The sequence below is a fragment of the Mustela nivalis genome (genome assembly GCF_964662115.1).
Source record: "Mustela nivalis genome assembly, chromosome: 7".
NCBI classification, from domain to species: Eukaryota; Metazoa; Chordata; class Mammalia; order Carnivora; family Mustelidae; genus Mustela; species Mustela nivalis.
In genome coordinates this window covers 15,158,327-15,172,610 of record NC_139026.1, presented here as the reverse complement: position 1 = coordinate 15,172,610, position 14,284 = coordinate 15,158,327, and the positions used below count along the sequence as shown (strand labels likewise).

Sequence of the window (14,284 nt, the reverse complement as noted above, 5' to 3'; positions counted from 1 at the left end):
TTTCAAAAAGTTACAGAGCTCGCACAAGCTCATAGAGCTACCAGAAAGTCGGGATCCGAATGTCCACCAGGGCTCTTAGCCCTTCTGCAAGAGTGCGTCCTTGTGGGGTGTGTTAATCTCCAGAACAAGCCACTTGGAGTCCTTGTGTCATGGACACCCTCCGGCCGTGGCCACAAACCACATCTGGGAATTCAGAAGGGAGCGTGCCTGGACGAGGCCAGGCCGAGGGCCACTCCAAGCTCCCGGTCCTACAGCCCTCTTCAGAAGTGGCTTTCCCAGAACACAGACGATGATGCTGCGTGGTGCTCTGTTTGATTCAGAAGGCCCTTCCAGATGTGCAATTAAAAGCCACAACATTTTCATTTTTAAACACTTCTCTGTCTCTGAGCTGCTTTCAGTAGGAGTGCTGATCCCACAGTGTCTCGTGCCCGGGACGCCAGCCACCCGCGCTGGCAATGCGGCTTAAAGCCGCTGTCCTCTTGAGAGGTGCCATAAAAGACAGGGGTACAAATGACATGAAAACATCACTTCGGAATTCTACTCAAAACCTGAAAAGGCAGACCTGAGACCGCCCTGTCTCAAATCTCTTCCACCGCACCCCAAAAGCAAGTTGTAGCTATTCAGTCCATCCCTAGAACCAGAAGCAAACTCCAAGTTCATACTTCAGATGAGAATGTCTTGCTGCTCTTGACAGAATCTGAGTCACCAAGCACTGTCCAAGCGACAACGACTTGCTAAACAATTGTTTTGTGTGTTTGCTTTATTTTCTGTTCAGCCAGGCACAGGGAATTTTCCACCTGACAATTCCTGTTTCTCACTTAAGTTCTTACGCCATCTGTGAGCACTGTACTCCGCAGGGGGAGGACCCAAGGCCAAGGAGGACTTCCCATTCCCAAACCTCAGTTTTCCCATCTGGTTAATGCAAGCCTTTCACCAGATGATTCTGCTAACGTTCTCAGTTTATCTATCGAATAGAAAGCAGTTTGAGGACTGCTAGTTTCTGAGCCTGGATCTGCTACCAGATTCAAAATCTTTACATAATGTTTGAGTAAAACAAGAGATTTCGCTGAAATTAATAACACAATGGGAACCGACCAGGGCTGGACAATAACGGAGCAGGACTCCAGTCTCCAGACGGAGAAACGAGCCTCTCCCGTTCTCAGGGCGCCCCCTAGTGGCCATTCTACTAAACCCCGCCGGAATGTTCAGAGTTTCTGCAAATAAAGGGAAAGACACCCACCAAAAGAGAAAGGCAGGCTCCCGACTACGGCTACTGATGCAATCCCTTCCACTCTAACCTCGTCTGTGGATCAGACGGCGAGCCGAAGGCCCGACAGGAAGCCTCAGCGAAGCTCACAAAGGAGTGGGCCCTAAGACAAGATTTCACTCTTTCAAACAGTTAACGGCAGGTCCCCAGCATTCAGGCTTCCGGGTCCCCTGGCAGATCCCAGACACACCCTTACCACTCAGCCCCTCACGAGTTCACATCCTCAACCTGCAGCTCTGACCGGGTCTGTTTTTCATTATTCCGCTTTCCAACTTCCCAGCGCGATTCTTCAACAGCTATTAAGACAACCCGAGCAAGGAGCCAGGCTTAGTCCTTGCTTATTCAACATCCAGCCTGGGGAATATCACCTCAGAAGAAAAGCATGAATGAAGTGCACGTTTCTCGGTCTGTTCTTCCACTGACCTGAAAGTGTGTTCCTCAGAGGACATCTCTACAATCATCTCCCTCTTTAACGTGTTCAACCTCTGGGGAAAAAATGGCACCTGCCCAGAGTGAATTCTTAACTACTGCTGGATATCGGATTTGTTTATTGGAGACAGCTTTAAAAATACAATGTACAATGTCTCAAGTTTCCAATTAACCTATCCCAGACATTTTTTTTAAGCTACAGAATACATTTGGATCAACCCAAACAATGGAGCTTAGATGAGGGAGTTATCCAGGGACCCAAGTGTTTGAGAATTCGGGGGCTAAACCTTCTGAATGGGGCCCAATTTTCTCCACAGAAAGGTCCCTGTACAGACTGAAAAGAAAAATAGCAACATCAACCCACCTACCACTTCATTCAACCCTTCATTTTGCTTTTACCCCGGGGTCATTCGTTAAGTTTATAAGCAACCCTGGGCCCCAAAACATCCCCCCCCAAAAGTGCACATGAGGCGTACCATAATTAGTTCCTGACTTGGGCCCTAAATCAATTAAAATACATCTGATATGCTTCAAATCCAAGAACCATGTTAATTTTCTGCCACACACCACACAAAAATCTTTCTGCAACAGTCAGTCACTTTGAACCCAACCCTCTGGCCACAAGCAGTGTGCATTTCAAGGGCCTGTTCCACAGAAAGGAAAAGGACAGCGCGCCAAGTTAGGGACAAGGCAGAGACCCCAAGGTACTCCAATGTTTTCCAAATGGGACTGGGACCCTGGCAGGGATTCAGCTGTCACAAAGAGTGGGGAGGCTGGCCCAGTCCCCTAAAGCAATTCAGCAGCCCTCCAACCAGGACCTGAAATGCAGTGAGGTCTGCTGCAATCCAGCATCTGTGCAGCTACCCATGCCCTGGGCATTTCGAACTGTCACCACCCTCAGGCGTGCAGCAGCCTTCACTTTTGCTCCCTAACCCACTCTCTTAAAAAACAGGCAGGAGTCCACCCTCTCTTGCAGCTCACAGCAGCACCCGGGGTGATGGAGAGTAGGAGTGGGAGAGTGGGGGGTCGCCCTCACGTACAGGACACGGGACTCCGGGGACCTGCTCCCCGATGAGAATGTGGGTCTGTTCGGAGTTAGAGCAATAAGGCATTCCAGGGCTTGGTCTGAATGCGTGCCCGGGAAGGAGACCTCCATGGTCCCAACGACTGCAAAGTGTTTGCAAATCATAAACACTACTTTGCTGCTGGGAGAAAAACCCCCAAAATATGCGCAGACAGGATGTAACAAGTGTTTCAAGAGAGAAACACGCCTGAGTCACGGGGAGCTGGGGGAGAGTGAGGAGTCTGTCTGGGGGTTCCCGGGAAGCCCCTCTCGGACAAGAGTCTCAGTGCTCCAGCCCCACCCCCTCCCCCGGCCCGGGCGCCCTGGGTCCGCAGCCGCGTCTGGCCCTCGCTCCGGGGAGGGGGTGGGGGTTCCCCACTCACCACTCGGCCCGAAAACCTCTCGGTGGCCCTCTTGACTTTGCCGTAGGTGCCTTTGCCCAGGGTCTCCTGCAGCTCGTAGCGGTGCTTCAAGTTGTGCTTGTGGTGATGCCGCTTCACCCCGTGCGGTTTCCTGGGCTCCGGGGCCGCCGCCGCCGCCGCGGGGGCTGCAGTGGCCCCCGCCACCACCTCCGGGGGGGAGCCCGGAGCCCCCGGCCGCAAGTCGGGGCCGTCCCCGGCCGCGGGAGCAGCGGCCCCCTCCATGTCGGAAAGCTGGGCGAGCCGGGCTGGAGAGGGCTGGACCGGGCACAGCGTTCACGGTGTCGGGGTCCCCGCCGAGGAAGCCGGGGCGCACTCAAGGTCGCCCCCGCAGCATCGGAGAGGCGGCCCGATCCCGCTCGGACTGCGGCTCGGTCACTGGCGGCGGCGCGGACTGCACATCTGGCGCCCCCGGCGCGCACGGTCCGCGCACCGCCCCCCGGCCGCGGCGAGCTGCGGAGCGTCGGGCGAGGTGGCGGCGGTGGCAGGGGAGGCGGCGGTGCTCGCAGGAGGGAGGGGAGAGGGGTGGCTCCGAGCGCAAGCGGGGGAGTGTTATGTGGGGCGCCGCGCCCCCCGACCCCTCCCCGGGAGGACGCGCAGACGGGGCGGGGGCGGGGGCGGCGCGCGCTCGGCCGGCCCCCGGGGGAGGGGAGCTAGGGGCGGCGTGGCCCGGGCTTCCCCACCTCCCCGCAGCCACCCGGGGCCCGGGGCCACCCGAGCTGGGAGGGGGATGGGTGCGTGTCGCGACTCGCCCTTTGTGCCGCGCGGGGTAGGCCTCAGCGGCGGCCGGGGGGCTTTGTCCTCGCTCGGCTGGGACCCGGACCGGAGGCTTCCAAGCCCGGGCGCCCCTTCCCCGGGCTCGCCCGCCGCAGCTACCGCGGGCCCGCCGCCGCCGCCTCCTGCTCCGGCTGCTCGGCCTCCCCGCCTGCTGGCGCCCGGGCGGCGGCGGCGGCGGTGGCGGCGGCGGCGGCTGGCCGAGCCCCGGGGCGGGAGAAGCGGGAGCGCTCCGAGCCAGAGGCCGCCGGGGCTCGCTCGCGATCCGGCCGGGGTCGCCAGGGGCCCGGGCGCCCCTTCATTTTGTTTTAGGTGTCGCCGCGGCCGCCAGGCCCGAGACGCAGGAGAGGCTGGGGGAGGGGAGCAGGGCGGGTGTTGGGTTACAGGCGGTGAGTCACGGCCGCTCCGCCGCAGTGCGCACCCCTCCCGTCCAGCCGGGGCTGGCACCCCGCCTCCGAGGCCCCCTCCTCAGGCCCGCCCGGCTGTGCTCCGCGGAGGACTCCAAGAGGGGCGCCTCGACCTCGGCCCCGCTCCCTCGCCGAGGAAAGGCAGAGGCCGGGAAGAAGGGAGGCCGAGAGGCTGAACCTGGGGACCGCCGCCGGCCCGCCGGCCGCCGACAATCACCGGGACTCCGGCCGCCTTGGAGGGGAGGACAGAGTTGGGGGCTTGGAGGACGTGGGGCGCTGTGGGGGCCGGGACGGAGCCGGGCGCCCACCCTGTCCTCGACTGCTTCCTTCGGAGGTGGGAGGTGGGCGAAACGGGGACCTCAGAGGGAGCAGGGCCGGGAGCCTTCTGAGCGAGAGGCGACTTGCAGGCCTCTTGGCCCCCTTGGGCCTTGGGAGTTTTCCTTGAACTGAAAGGACCAGATCCTGAAGTTGGTAACGGCGTTTGTACCCCACAAGCTGAGGCTCAGGCAGGAAGGAATTCAGACATCCACGAAGCTGCCCCCCCCCACCCCCAAAACACACACACCTCCTCAGAAGCTGCAAGGCCAGAGAAAAAGAGGCTTTAGGGAATTTTTTTTTTTTTTTAAATAATGGTGCAGTAGACTGGGATAGGGAGAGTGAGGTAGGAAGACTGTCTGCCTGGTTGGTCTTTACTTTTTCACCAGGGTGCCCCGCTCAGCCTTCCTCTGCAACTCTCTGGTCCATCCCTTCTGCATTCCTGCTGTCTTCGCTCCCATCCCTCGCTTATCACCTTACTCTGGACTCCTGCAACAGCCTGTCCTGCCCTTGGGCCCCCTCCCTGCTGCAAGAGAAGCGGCCTAAAATGCTCCATCATCGTATCCCCCATCCCCGTGCCTCTGCCCCAGTCCAGTTCTTATCTGTCCTTATCTGTCCAAGCTTCTCTCCTAGGGATGCTGACATTAACCCCGCTTGGCCCCTTCCTGCCTTCCCCAAGAGCACACGGGTTATTGCATGATACAAAGACAAAGGCCATTTCTGTTCCTTACTACGCTGTTCTCCACAATTGCAGGGCCTCCCTGACCCCATTCTGAAAGCGTATTGTTTTTTCTATGAAGTCTGTGGGCATTGTGCGTCCGCATTGTGTGGGCATTGTACGACATTGTGTGTGAAAATCAAAGAGTCTGGGTGAGCAAAGTGTGCATGATGCTGGCTCCCCGGTGGGTAAGCTGTGTGACCTTGGTCAAAGGACTCAACCTCTCAGAACCTCTGTTTCTTCTCCTTAATATAGGGAATAGCAGAACAGTGTTACAGGTAAACAGACTGTGTCTGTAGTGGGAATTGAAACTCTTCACCAAATATTTCCTGGTTCTTTCCCTCCTGAGAGATGTGGTAGTAATCCACTACCCTATATGACTCTCGTAGGCCAGTAGAATGAGAGCACAAGTGCTATGCATTGCTTTCAGGTAGAAACTGTTAAGGGCCAATGGGCAATCCCAAAAATTCAATCTTGGCACTCTTATATTCTCAGCCATTGAAGATGACAGCGATGACAGAGCCTTTCCCGGCCAGTGTGAGGCCCTGCAAAGACGGCCGAGCAGGTCTAGCTAGCCTGCATTAGAAAAGTAGTGTGAGCAGATTTTTAAACTTGGGTTATGTTCAACCAGTGAGATTTGGGGTTTGTTTGTTAAAACAGCATAACGTAGCTTATTCTGGCTAACAGCATTGCTCCCAAATGCTTGGGACTTCATTGGTATTTGTTGAATGAATAGCATTTTGATACGATTACAATATTATACGATTATGATATTATTCCAATACTGTTTTATCATAGTATCTGATACTATTTGATAATAGTAAACCCTCTGCTGGAAGGTGGCTGTGATAGTCCCTATTTTCAATTAAGTAATTTTCCTGGAATCACAAGGCCAGGATTTAAATCCTACCTGTGCATTTCCAAAGCTCAAGCTCTTCTTTCTACACATGTCATGCCTTGTCTCCTTAAATGGGAAGGATGGAAACACCCAGTACAATGCCTGGCACACAGTCCTACCCAGGCACTGGGAGTTCCTCTCCAGACTGAATTCCTATAGCATTTATAATCTGAGCCACACTTCAGCACAATGTTATCGTGCGTTGTGCTCAAGTGTTTTCACGTAGATAACGCATTTCCTCTGACAAGATCCCAGGCTGCTTGATTAAGAGCATGAGATCTAGAGTCAGACAGCCCAGGTTCAAATCCCTGTTCTGCCACTAGTAACTGACCATCTTGGACAATTCTTTTCGCTCTCTATGCCTCCCTTCTCTCATCTTCAGAACGGCAGGTGGTATTAAGGGTGCTAACAATAATATGCATGAGGGCTTGTGTGAAGATTAAGAGATATAATATATGCACTCAGTAAATCGTGGCTATTGATATCATACTTGATTTTGTTATACTTATTCTTCATGTTGCATGACTGCTGCTGGCATTGAGGCAATTAAAAGCCATTTAATCATATTACTTACATGATTTGACTCTGATTCCTGGCTTCCTTCTCATTACGGGACAGAGGTAATAACATCCAAAGTTGGAAGCATGACACCTGCACTGCCCTTCAACTCATATTTACTTAAGTCTCATTACTTGTTCTTTATTATACTTTTATATTTTCAAAGCAATTTAAAAGAAAGTATGTTTGCTTTTTGAGGAATATTTGTTCAGAAAACATCACCATACTAGTTATCCTGCCATCTACTGTCTGCCAGGACCTTTATATGTATTGTTTATAATCACCATCATAAAAATGGAAGGTGGACGTTGTGAGCCCCATTTGGCTGTTAAGAATAGGGAGCCTCAAGAGGTTAAGGTGCCTATGACCAGGCAGTAGCTGCCCGGGTCAGAATTGGAACCCAAGTCTCTGACTCAGGTTTTGCTCTGACTCCTATTCTAAGCTCCCTGACATCTTAGTTCATATCAATGAATGGCTGTGCTTTGGCTGACATTTATCTTCCATTTCTCTAGATGAGGTTCTAGAAGGCTACCTAAGATTGTGACTTTTTTATTTTTTTTAAGAGAGAGAGCATGTGCACGCATGCATGTGAGTGGTGGGGGCGGGGCACAGGGGGCAGAGGAGAGAGACTCTTAAGCAGGCTCCGTGTCCAGCGCAGAGCCCAGTGCAGGGCTCGATCCCACGACCCTGAGATCATGACTTGAACCGAAACTAAGAGTCAGAAACTTAATGGACTGAGCCACCTAGATGCTTCATCGTGCCATTTCTAATGTAAGTATATAGTCTGCTAGACATCTTACACTAAGGAACAACCCGAGAAGGTACGTATTCTTCCCTGGGGCAGGAGACTGCTAAGTAACCACCAGATAGTCACGCTTGTCCTTCCACAGGGTGCTGACTGACAGACAGCTGCTCAGCTGGGGATACATCTCCCAGTCTCCCCTGCCTCCAAGCCTGGCCATGTGACTTGTTCTCTCCAGTGGAATAGGAGCCAAGTGATGTTCACTTTTTTCTAGGCTGGGGTGTTTAAAAAGTGCCTAGCCAGAAGCCAAGGACTCCAAGACACCAGAGGGTGGTGGAGTCACTAGATAAAAGAAACCTGTTGGGGCACCTGGGTGGCTCAGTGAGTTAAAGCCTCTGCCTTTAGCTCACATCATGATCTCAGGGTCCTGGGATCAAGCCCCACATCGGGCTCCCTGCTCACTGGGGAGCCTGCTTCTACCTCTCTCCTTGCCTGCTTGTGATCTCTACCTGTCAAATAAATAAAATCTTAAAAAAAAAAAAAAAAAGAAGAAGAAGAAGAAGCAGCTTGTGTCCCTGAATCACCTTGAGGAATAAAGCCACCCTAAGGGCAGGACATTGGACTGGTCCAAGAGTGAGAAATAACCTTCTATTAAGTCCCTGAAATTAGAGGGTTGGTTTGTTACAACAGCTAATACTGCCCTAATACATACAGCTTACACTAAGTCTGTATTTATGCAGGAAAAGCAAAATGGAAGACACTCACAACCAAACAAAGAGTTGGAACCAAAGATGCCACGTGCATGTGTGCTGTCTACTTGCTGACTTCAGGAGAAAGCAGGTTATTTCGGGCAGAATTTTTCTTTTAGTTTTTCCTGGATTACATGTATCAGAGATCAAAACAAAAAGCGGTGTTTCTTCCCCTGCTGAGTAGCTAGAGAAACAGTTAGAAGGGTAGTTAAGAGCCTAATTTCCAGAATCAAAACCAGCTCTGTCCAAATCCTGGCTCTATCACGTTCCAGGTGTGTGATCTTGGGCAACTTGGTCTTTGTTTCTCCACTGTCTCCCCTTTCAAATAGGGACATTAGTAATACCTCCACTCAAAGGGGTTTTGTTGAGGATTGATTGAGTTAATGCAATAAAAAGCACTAAGGTCAGCAGGAGGTAGGGGTGGCACCCCATCAATGTTAGCTGTTAATGTGATTTGCCACCTTCCCTATTCTAGATTATATTGTATTTGGTGCGTGCAAGGATACACGGGAAGGCCAGGCACAGAATCATGAATGGAATCAGTTGCTATGACAAGAGTTCAACCGAAATAATCCAGACTGAGCGTTCCCTTGCACCCTGTCTCATCTACTTGGTGACTGCAAAGGCAGAGGACCCCGATGAGAAGGAAGAACATCAGTTTGGGCATCCACCACAGTACGGGGACAACCAACAGGTCAGGACAGGGTTTCTAGCCCCAGCTGTCCCCCAGGGGCTGCCAACTTGAGCAGATATCTTAGCTTCTGTGAAATGACATCACCAGGCGAGGTGTACTCTGATGACCCCCAGGACTGACAATTCTTGATTCCTTTTGGACATGGAAGTTTCACACTCCTTCACTGCCCGTGTGGGCAAGCAGATGACTTCTAGCAGTTCCATTTGCTTCGTATTCTCTGTCTTAAACATCATACTGAAAAATAAGATAGCTTTTCCCTGGGGGAATAAAACAGTGGGGAGGCATTGGAAAGTTCTCTTATAGACAAAAGAAGCCAAAATGTGATAAATTCCTCCTCCACAGCAGAAGCACCAGGAAGACTCCAGAGCAGGAAACACCACCTTCCCATCCCTGGAAAGGGTGACTGCCAGGAAATCGAGAGTAAACATGTCCCATGCAGGGACGCACTGGGGTCATTGCAGAGAACAACTCTGATTGGCTACAGTGGAAGAGACTTTGGATTTCATTGAGGTTAAATGGGGGTGGGGATTTCTAGGCAAGGGAGGGGGATAGAAAGGGCTCATTTCTATATGTTGCTCCCTGGAGGGGCAAATGCACTTGGCCATATTAGCTAAGTGCTTAACATGGGCCCATCACAATCTTAGGGACTGGGGATACAAAAGTGAACAAAAATGAAGTCCCCACCTTCATCAGGTTTACAGATGAGCCATGGACAAATAAATGTATTGCCCTGTTGGGTGATGGTAAGGGCTGGTGAGAACAAATCAAGTTAAAAAGGCAGAACATGTTGAGGGTGGTAAGGAGAAGACTTTCTGACAAGAGGACATGTGAGCAGAGGCCCTAAGGAAGCGAGCCTGTGTACAGTCTGGGTATCTGAGGGCTAATATGCACATCTCAGGAAAGAGCCTCACCGATATAGAGCCTCATAAGCGCAAAGGTCCTGAGGCAGGAATATCCTTGGCATGTTTGTGAAACAGGGGAGAATAGTGGGCACTGAGGCCAGAGAGTTACCTGAATACCAGATCCTATAGGCTCTGTGGAATGATGGCAGATCTCTGGGTTTTATAGTGAGGCAGGCAGGAAGCCATTGGTCGATTCTGATGAGAACAGTGACACCCTCAGACTTGGATTTGAAAAGTCTCCCTCCAGCCGTGATATTAAAAATAGACTTGGGGAGGGAGGGAAGTGATGGGGGTCCGGGGTTCTGAAAAAGGCTAAAGAGAGGTGCCTACAAAGACACCACAGCCTCCTCAGTGCCTCCCCTTGCACTCACTGTGGTTCATTCCTAAAACATGGATCTATCTGACTTCGTGTCTCCCCTTCCTAAGAGTCTGCTGATTGCCTGTGCCTTTGAGGGCAAAGTCCAAAGTCTCAGCCTGAGACTCACTGGGGAAAGCATTACAGGGTAGGCAGAGCATTGTCCTTGGCATCAAAAAGACCCGGATTAGAATCCTGGCCTGAGCGCTCACCAGCTGTGTGAGGTGCCCAAGTTGCTAGAGGTCTCTGACTTGTTTGTTCTCTTTCCTCCTTGTTCTGTCCTCTTTATCTTTCCTCCTGACCTGCGGGTCAGCTCCATGAGGGCTGGGACTCTGTCTGTCTTGTTCCTTGCTGTATATGCAACACCCAGAACAATGCTTAGCACCTAGCAGGCACTCAAGAAATGTCAAAGGAGTCAGCAAATGGGCTAATGTAGGAGAGAGCTTCTGGCAGAATGGCTGGTACCCAGCAATGGCACCTTGGTCTTGTTGATTCCTGCTCATTATCCTCTCCCCACGTGGCCTGACCCTAAGGGTACCCTCCTGATCCGTATCTGTGTCACCTCCTCCTACCAAGCAATGTGTGTTCTGGGGACACCTCCATTTCATGCTGTTCCACCTTTGCCCACACTGTGGCCAATGCCTGGGATGTCCCCTTTCCTGCCCTCCGGAGAACAAACTGCCACTCATCTCAGAGACTTAGCTTAAGACGTCACCTCCCCTTTCGAAAGAACTAAAGGCTCAGTTCTCTGTCCCCAGGACACTCAGTCCCCTGGGTGTCTTACAGCACATACCTCATGGTATTACAATGACTCAGTTATGTGTCCGGCTCTGCCCAGCTGCCCTGGAACTCCAGGATGGTCAGCCTGAGAAGGGCACTGTCCGACAGAAATATAATGTGAACCCCGTATGACATTTTTAACTTTTCTAGCAGCCACATTCAAAACAAGTTTTTAAAAAGGAGAGAGAAATTAATCTTGTTAATGTATTTTATTTAACCAAATATGCCCCAAATACGATCATTTCAATATGTCATCAATAGAAAAACCCATTGACAAGACAGTTTACATTCTTCCTTCTGCACAAAATCTTTGAAATCCATTGCCATATTTTACATTTATAGGAAACCTCATCTCAGAGCTGAATTTTCAATGGTGAAACAGAAATATACCCCTAGCGAAACAGTGAAATTATATTTCGCAGAAAAATGTTACACAGCTCCAGGGTTTTTTAACTTAAATTTCAGTTAATTGCATAAAACTTTTAGTTCCCAATTACAGAGCCTCATTCCTGGTGCCCAATAGCCACATGTGACTAGGGGCTACTGTTTCCAGCAATATAGATCTAGATCCTATTCCTTATTCTAATAGAAGTATAGATGTGGCTTGTAACATATCAACACTGAAAGGACAGATAAATGGATGGATGGATGGATGGATGGATGGATGGATGGATGGACAGACGGACAGATGGATGGATTTTACTAACTATACACCCTCCCTGGTTTACTTTCCTATTTCTGACTCTGGAAATGAACCCAGGGAAAGTTGAATCCATCAAAATCTTCCTTGGTCTCCAATTTTTTTCAACCCAGGGGACAAAGTTCAAAGGCATCAAAGTTCTGCTCTCTGATCCATGCAGCTCATTCAACCCTTTGCTTAGGTGTCAAAGCACCTAAGCATGGTCTTTCCTGACCATCCTGTTTAAAACTGCAGCCCATCCTTTCTTCCTCCCTCGAGACACTTGGCCTTCTTACCCATTTTTACCTGTCTGCCTCTTCACTGCTGCTTTTACCAGCACGTAATACATTACACAATCTGGTTCTTCGTTGTGTTTGCCTGGACAAAGCAGGGATTTTTATCTACATGATTCTCTCATAAATCCCCAGTACCTGGCACATAACAGGTGCTCAATAATTATGCATGGGATGAATAAATGGATAGATGAATAATTTTTGATTTCCAGCTATTTGATCTGCTAGCTCTATGATCCTGGTAAGTAATTAAATAATCAAACCTCAGCTCCCTCGTCTATAAAACAGAGGTATAGTAATATTCACCTTCCAGAGTCGTCTGATATGATCCTACAGGATTCATGCTTTATCTTCTAGGATGAAGACAATGTCTCTGAAGCATTTAACATAGTACCTACATTGGCACTGACAAAATGTAGCTGCTCTTCTTCTGTTTAAATAATAACATTGGATTCATTCTCTCAGGCCTGTGCCAACCAGGTAAAGCAATTTCAATGCCCCAAGTAATTCTGTCCCAAACAAAAAAACTAGGTCAGGAAAAAATAGTCTTGGCATCTAGATTTCCTGCACAATTGCCATATTTACCTGTCCTGTTTGTATTTGTATTTCTAATGCTGGGATACGGGTCCCTCAGCCCTGCCCTGCCAAGACCCAGGGCTGCTCCGTGTCAGGTCCACGGGCGCTCTGTTTGCTGTCACCAGGGACTTAGGCTCGACAAGCAGGCATGAGAGGCCGGGCATTCCACTCGAGCCACCAACCGGCCTGTGATGACAGACGTTCTTGGCCCACCTGCTCGGGGGCAGTCATCCAGGCCTTAGATGGCCCTGGGCCTGGCAGCTGGGCCCAGGCGGCCAGCTGGTAAGGGATCCATTAGCCACCTTCCCGGCAGAGGAGCCACAAGCCCCAGATTCCTCTCAAAAGCCTGCTTCTCCTGCTCCCTTCCCGGCCTCATCCTCTGCAATCCTGAATTTAACAGGCGCATCTCCAATCTGCCCACCCTTCATGACTCTCGGCATCCACCTGTTCATTCATTCAGCCGGCATGTGGTATTAGAGCGTCCCTAACAATGCCGTCATTGCGTCTGGGCTGGGGATAAAGGGTAATAGTGGACAGTCCTCTGCCCTCGGGATGCATCTAACACCAGCCACTGATGTGGTGCTTTACAGTTTGCAAAACGCTCACACCCTTGCAGTCTCTCCTAAATCTCATAACAGTATTTTGCTTGGGATTAGATGATTTTATCTGCCCCCCCTCCCCTGCCACAATACACACATTTCACCGGATGCACTAAGAGTTGGAGGGCCTTCCCTAAGGTCTCACAGTCCACAAACGAGGAGCCAGGACTCACACTCAGGTCTTCTGCTTACACCATAGGGAGTAGCCAAGTGATATCCCATCTCACAAACAGCAGTTCTAGAAAAGTCACAAAAAGGGGCACCTGGGCCACCCAGTCGGTTCAGCATCTGCCTCCAGCCCCGTTCATGATCCCTGGGTCCTGGGATCGAGCCCCACATCAGGCTCCCTGCTCAGTGCAGAGTCCGCCTCTCCCTATCCCCACCCCTCTGCTGCTTTCCCCTACTCATGCTTTCTTTCTCTCTGTCAAATAAATAAATCTTAAAAAAGAAAAATGTCACAAACAGCTCACTAAAAGACAAAGGCCAATTAATTTTATATTTAATAGCTTCAAAGAGGATTTCCATGTTATACGTGGGGCTGAAGGAGACAGGCTCCCTCCCCCAGCGCGACAGAAGGGGACAACAGGAATTTGGATGGATCAGGAGTCTCCCCAGATTTGTCTGTCCTTTGCTCCTCCAAGACAAGTCCCGGGCTCAGGATTCCTGAAACCTCTGACCAAAGAACCCCGACTGCCCAAATTAACATGGTATGGACAAATGCTGGAAACCCACACGAGGGAAAAACCACACCTGCTTCCCCCCTCCCAGCACCATCTCTGGCACCCCTACCTTTATTCCTGGAGTCTTCTGGGACACAGATCCAGGTGCCTTTACGAGGGGTAAGAAAAAAAAAAAAAAAATCTCCCCACAGCACCACCAAGTGGCTGAGTCTCTGCCCATTAAAAACTCCATCCAACAGCAGCTTGCTCCAGTGAGCCAAGGCACAAAATATCTAAGAACCAGAAGCGAAAAAAAGAAATTGGCAAAACTGAAGTGGGATGGAAAAATTCAGTGGAAAATCCAGGAGACAAGGATGCCCTCATGACAGGAAGAAGGCAAGCAGCCGA

The 14,284-nt window shown here is 50.9% G+C and overlaps 2 protein-coding genes across 2 annotated transcripts in view; one reads left to right on the top strand and one right to left on the bottom strand.

Annotated features, from left to right (window-relative positions):
- The window catches only part of NUAK1 (NUAK family kinase 1), a 72,099-nt gene extending 68,146 nt beyond the window's left edge, over window positions 1–3,953 (bottom strand). The window contains exon 1 of the mRNA XM_082740568.1: window positions 3,143–3,953. Coding sequence (XP_082596694.1) covers window positions 3,143–3,403 — 261 coding nt within the window. The 5' untranslated portion in view covers window positions 3,404–3,953. The remainder of the gene's footprint in view (window positions 1–3,142) is intronic.
- On the top strand, window positions 3,402–5,967 carry LOC309870200 (uncharacterized protein; the record flags this gene model as incomplete). The annotated part of the gene is made up of 3 exons (XM_082742412.1): window positions 3,402–3,677; window positions 3,952–4,693; window positions 5,888–5,967. 3 exons carry the CDS (start codon window positions 3,402–3,404, stop codon window positions 5,965–5,967), a joined length of 1,098 nt encoding a protein of 365 aa, XP_082598538.1.
- Between the last annotated feature and the right edge of the window lie 8,317 nt (window positions 5,968–14,284).